This window comes from Elephantulus edwardii, unplaced genomic scaffold, assembly GCF_000299155.1.
Source record: "Elephantulus edwardii isolate Elephantulus edwardi_28Jun2011 unplaced genomic scaffold, EleEdw1.0 scaffold00024, whole genome shotgun sequence".
NCBI lineage: Eukaryota > Metazoa > Chordata > Mammalia > Macroscelidea > Macroscelididae > Elephantulus > Elephantulus edwardii.
The window spans coordinates 10,773,584-10,784,531 of NW_006399774.1; the positions used below are offsets into that span (position 1 = coordinate 10,773,584).

Consider the following 10,948-nt stretch of genomic DNA (forward strand, 5'->3'; position numbering starts at 1 on the left):
ATGGCGGGAGCTGAGCCCAAAGGTGCTACCGGAGCAGAGGCCTCGTAGCCCCAGAAGCGCTACTACCGGCAACGTGCACACTCCAACCCCATGGCGGACCATACGCTGCACTACCCTGTGAAGCCAGAGGAAATGGACTGGCCTGAACTATACCAAGTTTTTTGCTCCACTGACCCGAAATCAAGAGCCATGATGACCCAAAGGATAAGAAAGAGACCTCAGGCCCAAGTGGAGTTTGCAGACATAGGCTGTGGCTATGGTGGCCTGTTAGCTGACGAAAATATTCTTCCTCTTCCTGGACCCACATTTCAAGAGGACAAAGCACAGGTGACAATTCATCAGTCCCACACTACTGGCAGAATACGCCTACGTGCTGAGAGCAGGGGGCCTGGTATACACCATAACCAATGTGCTGGAGCTACACAACTGGATGTGCACCCATTATGAAGGGCACCCTCTGTTTGAACGTGTACCTCTAGAGGAGCTGAGTGAAGATCCCACTGTCAGACATCTGGGCACCTCAAATGAAGAGGGAAAGAAGGTTCTACACAGTGGAGGGAAGAATTTCCCAGCCATCTTCTGAAGAATACAAGATTCCAGTCTCCAGGCAGTGACTCCCAGTCGCATTCTTCCTGGTCTCTTAACTGCTCATCCTACCTTAGCTGGAACTCTTCTTTAAGAGGCCAAAAAGATCAGGCTGGAAGTGAGGCAGTGATGGGTCAAAGAAATAGAGGAGCTTGCCAGAGCAGAGCCCTGGGCTAACAACTGCCCCCGACTCCTCTCTCCTTCTTGTCCCTCTGCTGTAAGCAGCGAAAGAAGCTGGCTGGAAAGATCAGAGAACCTTTCACCAGGGGGCGTCTTGATGGGGTGTGGATTCTTGCACCCCCTTAGCCCTCCTTTCTGAAATCTCAGCTCAAGTGAAGAACACAGTGCACCCCGATATATCTAAACTACCTGCTGGTCTCAAATCACCTGTCCACTTGTCTTTTCTTTGCAGTACTGGGGATAATGTGTGTATGTGTGCACGTGCCCATGCCGTTATTTTTTTCTTGAGAAAGTCCTTTACCATCTTCTCATTCTCTCCTTGCCTAAGACTGGATGCGAGGAACCTCTCTCTCACTGCTGTCTCTGAAGAATCTCAGGACAGTATGGATGTGGAAACTCTTCATGTTAACCTTCGATTTCAGAGTTGGCTGGCAGGCACAGAGTCTGGTGGCGGTGGGTGTGGGTCAAGAGGGAAGAAGCAAGGAGCAGCAAGCTAAACTGAGGAGGCTTCTGGGGGAAAATAATATATCATGCACTTGACATCGCATTTACAATTGTCCTTAGATTGTAAAGGTTTCATTGTAACAAGTAAATTCCAAATGTGCTTGATTAAACCTGATGGTTGACTAATTAGAACCTAAGCAATTATAAAGAAATTGAGCCAGAAGTTTTATCTCTGGACATTCTGATATATTATTTCTCTTCTCCAAAAATTATTTAATCACAACTAAACATACTTGCATGGAGAGCAGGGCCTCCACATGGTTTGCAAGAGATCCTGCAGACACGTGAGGTCGAGTTCTTTTTTGTTTTACTAATTTTCATTAACATTTATAGAGATTTTGGATTTCCATTCATTCACTGTTGCACTTTTCTCCCTGCCCACCCCTCCCCTCCAGTTCGCTCTTCTCTTTGAAAAGTAATAGAAAAATTCTTTCACTGGTATATAACCCCCCGCCTGCCACCCCTATGCCCCCGCCCCGAGTACACTCCACTATGCAACCTTCATTCTGGACTCTTGTGATAACCATAATACCCTATCATCTATCGCTTTTAACCTGTACGTTGAGTTTTAACAGCCGCAGTTTCACTGGGATGAGTGTGGGTGTGTATGAAAAACTATTTCCTCTCAGTCCTCAGGTAATGCTCAGGTACTGAGGATTACCACCCAGGTAACTCGGCGATTTCCTCTTGGACGGCTGAGGCAAATGGGCAGACAGTCCATTAGCACTTGGGGACCTGGAAGCCACCTTGTCATAAAGGCCCCTGTACAGCCATGCGCTTCCTCTGCACCACTGTCAGCTGGCCCACACCTTTTCAAGCTACCAGGACAGGAGACTGGCTTCATGGCCTGAGTGCCAGGAGTCACACACCTTGTGGTGGCCCAGCAGGTGACCAGTTGCGAAGCCAAGACTGCAGTCAGGACACCAGAGCCGTGCCCCCTTCCCGTTGCTGCCCACGTCCTGTTGTCAGGGGCTGTTGAGTCGCGTATGACTCATTGGGACCCTATAAACAACAGATCTGACCCCTGCCCTGCCCTGTCCATCCTCATCATCTCTTCAGCCCGTCACTTCAGTCACTTGGTTGAGGGTCTTCCTCTCTTTCGCCCACCCTCCTTTTTCCAAGCATGATCCTGTCCAAGGAATAACCCTTCCCAGTAACACACCCAAAGTATGTGAGCTGAAGCTTCGTCACCTGGCTGCACGTTTGCTGTTTTGACAGTCTGTGGGATATTCAGTACTCCCTCCAACACCAAAACTCAAAGGCATCAAATTCTGTTGCCCTTCCTCACCGCCCAGATCTCAAATGCACAGCGAGTGACTGAAAAGCTCGGGGCCCACTTCCTAGCTCCAGGACTTACCCTTTCCCCTGACTCTAATCTTCTAAAGGGAAATTCCACAAACCCCACTGCCCTCAGGTCAGCTCTGGCTACTGTGATCTGTGGGACAGAGCAGAACTGCCCCATGGAGTGGATGGTGAATTTGAACCTGTGACCTTTATGCTGCCAGCCAAGTACTTTATTCACAGCACCACAAGGCTCCCAAGCCCTCCTGATTCTGACAATCACATACTTAGAATTAACACTCTAGAAACTCATGTAGCAGACATGTCAAGGTTCAGGAGACAGTTTACCAAGACTTCCCATGACACATTTATTAGAAACCTTTTTCTCCAAGGTAAGAACGTGGTCTTAACTGTTACAACCATAAACAATTTTACCCCACGTCTCCTCACATAGGGAAATTGTTTTAGTAATTCACACGTGTACACACACGCGTGCGCGCACACAAACCCAGTGAAGACCATGTGAACACCGTGGGGCTCCAGGTTGCTGCTGAAGACACGGAGGCAGCGTCAAGGGTCCTCGAGTCCCTGCATTGTGGTGGCCTCTCTGCAGCTGCCTTTCTGGCAACACCGCTGTGGGGTCCACGCTCGTCTCACTTGGACCTCAAAGCTTCCTCCCACTCAACAGGCGACTCCGAGTTCTCGGGATGCGCTGGAAGTAGTGACTGCATTTTAGTTCGAAAGTCTTTCATCTGCAAGAAAGGAGGAAATAAGTTACTGAACGTTCAAAGAAGGTGAACAGTCACCAGTGACAGCTCCTAGAGGCTGAGACCCCTGCAGACAGACAGGTGGGCATCTCCCTGCCGGCGGGCACAGCAGAGACGCCTGATCACGTGAACACCACTCCTGAGCTGGATGGCAGCGTAGCTGCGTGGGAAGGAAATGACAGATGCCTCTCATTCCAGTGCGGCTCCAGATCTGGGCGGCCACGTTTTCTGAGCAGTCAGCCTCCATGGCACGTACGCCCTCCCAGTGCGTTTGAAAGGGTAGCTGGTGTGTGAATAAGTGAACACAGCCAGGCCTTTCAGAGTCAGCAGCTGTCGGAGCCGGCGGAGAGAGTCAAGAGAAGAACATGGGAGGTGTTGAGTCAACTGGCTGACTGAGTAAGTCAGTGATGGCAGACGAGCCAGTGTCCCTATGTGCTGGGAGCCTTGAAATCCCTGTAGCATTGCTGTCGCTGTTGTTAGGTGGCAGTGAGGGGGCCTGACTCTCCCTGCACCATCGCACGGACTCAGCTGTGCTTACAAAGAACACTGTTATAGCCATTATCTCCAGGCCTTCTTCAAAAGTGTTCCTCTTTTCTACTGACCCTCTAATTGAATAAGAATGATGTCCTGTCCCAGGGATTGGCCCCTCTTGATAACATGCCCGAAGGATGTAAAACCAAGTCTCACTGTCTTTGCTTCTACGGAACATTCTGGCTGCACTTCTAAGAGAGTTATTTCATGCCTATGACGGAAAATACCATGGCGTGGGGCAGGTGCACCTCGGTCTTTAAAGTGACATCCTTATTGTTTCAGTACTTTAAGGAGAATTTCTGGAAGTTTCCTATCAATGTACTATCTAATGTACTTTTGATAATTAGTGTCTTTAATGCTAGTCATCCCCTGAAATGCCTTCCCCAAGGTCAGCAGTATCTCTTTCCTCTGCTTGTCCTTTTAACTCTGAGAGAAAAGCTTCAAGATAAAAGGTCTCGAGGACAAAATTTATGGTCATAAAAGTGATTAGCTTTTTCTTCTTTCTACAGTTTCAACCTCTTCAGAAATACAATCTGAGAAGTGCCTCTTTAGGTTTTCATCTTAGCCACAAGCCAATCAATTTTGAGGGAAAATAACACTGTCAAAATAAAAGCACCCCAAAGGAACTTTGTCTTACTGTAAATCTCAGGACAAAGTGGAACACTTTGAGGAAGATGAAGACACATATCTTTCTCACGACCTGGATCCACTCAAGACAGAACGCCCAATACAGAAGTTAGCTCCCTGAGACTTTCTTTGAGATCTTTACTTGAGTTGAAAACCTACCTCTGGGTCTCTGTCCAAAACATAGGGTACCACTACAGCACTGGGCACATGATTTAGGGGTGAAGACCACAGCCCACCTATAAGCCACAGATGGTGGCTGTCAGGTCACCCAACTCTCCCTCCAGCTCTATCTGCCTCCTAATCCACGCTCTGGTGGCCTAGTGGCAAGAAGCTGTGTTGCAATTCTGAAGGCTTGCAGTCTGAGGCCACCAGTTGCTCCATGGGAGAAAGATGGGCAATCTCCTCCCATGTGATTAACTGCCTCTGAAAACCCACTGGAGGGTCAGCTATGGGTTGGTTCCAACTCAACAGTACACAACAACAACAACAACATGCTGGCTTAAGTCTCCTCCAATCCCCTCAAGCATTATCTACTTCTTCAGACCCACTATCTCCGGTGACCCCCCTCTCTCCCTGGCGGGAGGCCTGGTGATCAAGTCTAGTCTATAGGGAGTTGCACTGCTGATGTAAAAGGTGGTGTCTCACGAGCCATCGCGACCCTCTGCCTGGGGCGGGCTGTCCTCGGCCCCCGGCTCAGGGCAAGCCGTCACGGCCCTCGACCCCTGGCTCGGGGCGAGCTGTCGCAGCCCTCAGGGTGAGCTCCTCAGTCCCCAGATTGTGCCATCTGACCCCTGGGAGGGGAAGGGGGGAAAAAAAAGAATGTCTAGGGTATCCAGAGAATGTTACCTAGGCCACCTTCTGCCACCCTCCCCCCCAGTAAACCTGAAAGCAACACCCTCAAAGCCCTTCTATTTGTAACTCACAAGTTTGTTCTCTCTAGGTTTGCTCCCTTTCCTATAGGTAACCTTAACTCTGAGTTTTACTCCAGAATTGACCCTGAACCCAGTGCCAGTGACAAAAAGGAAATACAACTGACAGCTAAGGAAGCAAAGGAGGATGGAGCCTCTGGGTTCAACCAGCCATCCCCACTGGACCCACCTGGGAAAACACTTTGCAGTCCAGAGGGGAGCAAATGACAGGAAAATATCTTCTAACAGAACAAGAAGGCAAGCAGCTTTAACCTAAGACCACCAGTAAGGTGATAAAGCGTCCCCCCTTCCCCCCTTTACATCTACACCCCTGTTCAGCATGAGGAAGCCAGAGAGTCAGCATCCAATTCCCAAATCAATAAGACAGTTGGTTTAATTACTATTGGAAAATGCTTGTCATTCCTCTGTAACATCTGGTCCCCACTGGACCCTCATCATTTCCTTCACCTGCTCCCCCCACCGACCAAACTGTGCAGCTCTGCAGCTGCATCCTGGCCCATCCTCACCCTTCTGCCCCCAACCCTCACCTCCTTGTACCCCCAATATGTTTTTCCCAATAAAAAAAAAAAGAAGAAAAAAAAAGGTGGTGTCTCTCTGGTGCTTTGAATCCACAGGGGCTCTGTTGGAGGAAGATGGGTAAACTCCTCTCAGGCGATTTACAGCCTTGGGAAACTCACTGAAAGGTCCAACTCAATGGCAATGAGCTTTCTGAGAGTACACATGATCGTGTGACAATAACGAACATAAAGGAAGAATTTACATCTTTGGATGATGGTGTCTGATACAGAATATACCATGAACCACTAGCAGACTAAACATAGAAGACATGCAGGAGGTAGGTTTCTTAGAAAAGAGGATGGGGAGCCTTTCTCACAACCTTGGGGCACGTTATCAGAAAGGACCAGTTTTTTGCCGAGAAAAGCTCAGCAAAAAACAGGCCCTCATGGGGTGTACTGACACACAGGCCACAGCGGGTCCAAACAGCCGTGTTCATGAGTGTCCGTAAGGGCCGCCCAGGACCCAGCATGAGCCTCGTTCTCCTGGCTGTGGGATCACTATGAGTCAGAAGCAGTTACAGCGCTTAACACCAGTACATTAAGAACTCTTGTCAATTCACCAGCACATCCTGTTCAGAGAACAGCTTCTGTTCTAGGGATACAGTAAAAGTGATGGTAGGAGAGAATGACTAAACAACTACAGAAAAGGACACAACTGAGGACTAAGCAGTCCCTCGCAATACAGAAGCCCTGCCAGTTTGCTTCTGTAAAGATTCAAAGAAAAGTGTGGCATCAGGTTTGCAGAAGACTCACCAACAATCTGTGTTATGCAAATGACACAACCTTGCTTCCTGAAAGAGAAGAGGACTTGAAATGCCTGCCGAACAAGAACAAAGGACTGCTGTTGTGTTCAGCAGTCAGAACTGACACACATTCCACGCTATCCATCTGACAGGTGGACGATGAAGGACAGAAGGAGGATGAGAGGAAGCAGCAATGCCTCTGAGCTGTGCTGCTGGAGGAGAGCAGTGAACCCCCACAGACGGCCAAGAGAATGAACTAGTCTGTTGGGAGGCAGTGCAATGAGGGATGATGAAACTTCATCTCATACACTTTGGGCCTGTTGTCAGGAGGGGCCAGTCCTTGGAGAAGGACATCATCTGCGAAAGGTGGAGGGTCAGAGAAAGAGAGGAAGCCCCTCAGCCAGAGGTACTGACACAGTGACTGTAACAACGGGCTCAAGTGTATTGGGGATGAGGATGGCACAGATCAGGGCAAGGTTAGGTCCTTTCATAGGCTCACAAGGTCACTAAGAGTCCAGGCGACTCGAAGGGACCTAACAATTAACAATAATCAGAGGGCACAGCTCTGCTCTGGAACGCACTGGGTCGCAGGGAATCAGAATCCACTCGGGCAATGGATCTGCAGGACTGAAAGGTGAAAAGTTCGGCTGACAATCTGGAGAAAGACTTCTGGGGCAGCAAACTCAATGCATAAATTGAAAAGAAAACTGTGGATAAGCTGAAAGATTTTTAAACTATTTTCAAAGCCAATTCTTTACCAAGTTAAAGTACAAAACAAAGTCACATTTGTTTTGTTCTTTTTTAAAAAAATTGGTCACATGGATTGACAGTGACTATGACAATGGGCTCAAGCCTATGAGAGATGATGAAGATGGCACAGGACAGGACAGGTTCAAGGTTCAGGTCCGCTGTTCACAGGGTCGCTAAGGAGTAGTGGTCGACTCGACAACACCAAATAACAACAGGCACACAACAAAAAAAAAACCAGGTACCGGCGGAGAGCATATTTTTATCCTATAAGATATTTTGTTCTTTAGAAAATGTGGGGAAAAAAAAAATGAGGCTACAAATCTCTTGATTTGCTAAATAAATTTTTAAAAGTTGAAATGAAAGTGGTGTTAAATGCAGTGTTAATTAACAGTACAAGCTGATCCTAGATAATATAGGTGAAAATAGGCTACAAACTCAGAAGCATGGAAGTAGAGCATTAAATGAACAGTTATTTATAAAGTATTCTTTGCTATTTGTAAAATCATAAAATATAAATTGTGGTTTTAAACCAAAGGAGGCCACTCAAGGGTCTGAGAAGGGCAGGGCTCAGAAGCCCTACCAATCAACACGGACATTATTCCTGAATGAAGGGGAAACACATTTCATTCAACAAATATTTACAGATCTATTATGTGACTGGTATTGCTACAAGTTACAATAGACAAGATAAACAGGGTCTCTACTGAATTAGGTTTTAAACTTTTTTCTGGGAAGACAGAAGAAGAAAATGATGCTAAACTATCATTTTGCAGTAAGGGCTGAGGAAATAAAATAAGCTAATGTCAGAGAAGGGAGCTCCGACACACGACAACAACAACACTGGGTAAAGAGCTGTGCTGCCAGCCCAAAGCCACCAGCTGCTCTGTGAGAGACAGATGGACAATCTCTTCCCACGGGGTTTACTGCCTCTGACAATCTGCTGGAGGGTCAACGATGAATCGTTTCCAACTCAAAAGCACATAATAACTACAATCCCAGATGCGCACGGTTCGAATCCACCAGATGCTTTGCCGGGGAAGGAGGGACAATCTCCTCCTGTACCAGTCAGATCTGCCAACCTTTCTGTGAGCAGTCAAAAGCTTAAACACTGGCTCTGGAGACACCACGTCAGTCTAGGATAATATACACACTAACTGTCCCTCCTTCTAAATGGGGGAACAAAACCAAGGTAGTCTAAGCATAAATACACACGCCACTTTCGGAAATCCTTAACGAGGTATCAGTAACAACAAAAGGTAAGCAGGTGAAGAAATCACAGCTCTTGAATCACACATAAAGTACTGAAAGGGGCATGCACTTTTTCTCTTGCTTTGACAGTGAGGGCATTACCAGGCAGCACTGCAATCTTTCCATGCACTCTACACAGAAGTCCAGCACCCTGGTGAAACAAGGCTCTCCGCTGCCCCAGGGGCGCCCACCGGGCCTGCACGTCCCTGCACCGGGATGTGCTCTTGCACAGCTGCATCACACTTAGTTGCTGCTGACTCACGTCAGCTCTCAGGGACTCAGGAGTCGTGAGGTATAAGCACACCTAATGGATCCCGAGGCTCTAATCTGGGAACAATGACAACAAATATATTTTCTGGAGGAGTGGCTGGTAGGTGGATTTGAACTGCTGGCCTTTTGGTTAGCAGCCCAACACACCCCACACTATGCCATCAGAGTTCTTTCCAGCTCCATGGCTGTTACCGAGTACCACAGAGTGGGACCACGGACCCTCCAGCGGGTTTTCAGATGCTTTATACGCACGGGGGGAGGCTGCCCATCTTTCTCCCAGGGAGTGGCTAGGAGATCATAAATAGAAAACGCTCCTTGCTCCCCCCAGTTGTGTCACTGTGGTAAAGTCAATGCAAGCTCAGTGATAATCAAAGTACGACAACCCAGTTTGTAGAAACACGAGCCTGCTCCCTGGCCTGCAGGCTGGTCAGGGTGGGCAGGCTGAGGGTGGAGTGGGCAGGAGGGTGGGAACCCTCAATGATTTCTGGGCAGGCTGGTGGATGGACTGACCGGCTCCGGTCAGCTGGCAGGAATGTTCCACGAGCTCTCTTCCTGGAAACAGCTCATCAAATGATAAATCGCTATATAAAACAAATGAAATCCCACAATAATTATGAATGAACAGAGAGCAGATCGCAAATAGTTTTAAGAGACAGCGAGAGTTTAGAGAGTCCTGGCTGGTTGATGCTCCGTGCTGTCGAGTTGAGTACGACTCATAGCGACCCCATGCATAGCAGCTCTGAAGTCTGCCCTACCCGGCCCTTATCACGCCCAGCACACCAGAGTCTACTGCCCCAGAACAGATGGCAAAGCACTCAAAGACCAGCTCAGAAGGTGGTGGCTCACACCAACCCACGTGCCCTCAAGGCATGCCTGGGCATCTGCTCCCCAGAAGTCACAGCCCTGAAAAGCCCCGGGGCACAGCTCTACTCTGCAGAGTTGGGGTCCCAGGAGCTTGACAACAACTAATAAAATCTGGGGGTTCAGCTTGTTCCCTTTCCGGCCAGCAGATGTCGCTGTGTACCCACAGAGGGACCAGCGCGCGTCCTGCTCTGCTCTAGGTTGGCCGTTAGATGACGCGCTGCACCCTGGATTCATGGAAAACAGGTCAAGGCTTATTTGACAGACATGGCTTTCAGCCTCTCTGCGTTTACAGAGGACGATGACATCAACTACTTCTTGAATGTGTGGACCTAGGCCACTTCTGTTTAACATTACTGACCAAGGCTGTTTTCCTCAGGCATAGGATGACAACTGAATTTCCCAAGTTATGGCGATAACTAATTGGTCACTTACCTAAGCAAAACCTCTTAATTACCAAAAATTCCTAAATACAAAGCTAAAGCTTTCTGCATATCAGAGAGTAAGAATGTCCTTAGAGGTGAAGTCTCTCTCAGGGAGGAGTGATAGGGAATGGCAAAGGACACACTGACAAAGGAGATTAATCACTGACAAAGGAGATTAATCAGAACTGGCTTTGACAAGCACTGTGGCAATTGGACAATTAAAACAGACTTACAAGGAGGGAAAAAAGAAGAATGAACTGGGGATGAGAGTGGAGAAAACAGTGCAACAGTGAATGAATGAAAACCCAAAATCTCTGTAAATGTTCATTAAAATTAATAAAATTTTAAAAAAGTCCTTAGAAAGTCAACAGAGAAAGCTTAGGGCCTCAGACCCTTTTTTTATTGGTTTGCATTTAATAATTCATATACATTGTGTTCCATTAATGTACATTGTGTATTATAAAATCATTCATATATATGTATATATATATGTGTGTGTGTGTATATATATGTGTGTGTATATGTATACGTATATATATGTATATGTGTGTGTGTGTGTATATATATACATATATATATACATATACATATATATATAAAAGAAGAAGTTCAGGCTGCTTTGAAGGACATGGCCAAAAATAAGGCTCCAGGAATAGATGGTATACCAATTGATATATTTCAGTTAACAGA

General features: G+C 47.4%; 1 protein-coding gene and 1 pseudogene across 1 annotated transcript in view; one reads left to right on the forward strand and one right to left on the reverse strand.

Moving 5' to 3' along the window:
- LOC102854489 lies at window positions 1–465 on the forward strand (annotated as a pseudogene).
- A 2,738-nt stretch (window positions 466–3,203) lies between these two features.
- TMEM242 (transmembrane protein 242) overlaps window positions 3,204–10,948 on the reverse strand; it is a 31,047-nt gene continuing 23,302 nt past the window's right edge. Inside the window, exon 4 of the mRNA XM_006882756.1 lies at window positions 3,204–3,302. Within this exon, the coding sequence (XP_006882818.1) occupies window positions 3,204–3,302 (99 nt within the window). The remainder of the gene's footprint in view (window positions 3,303–10,948) is intronic.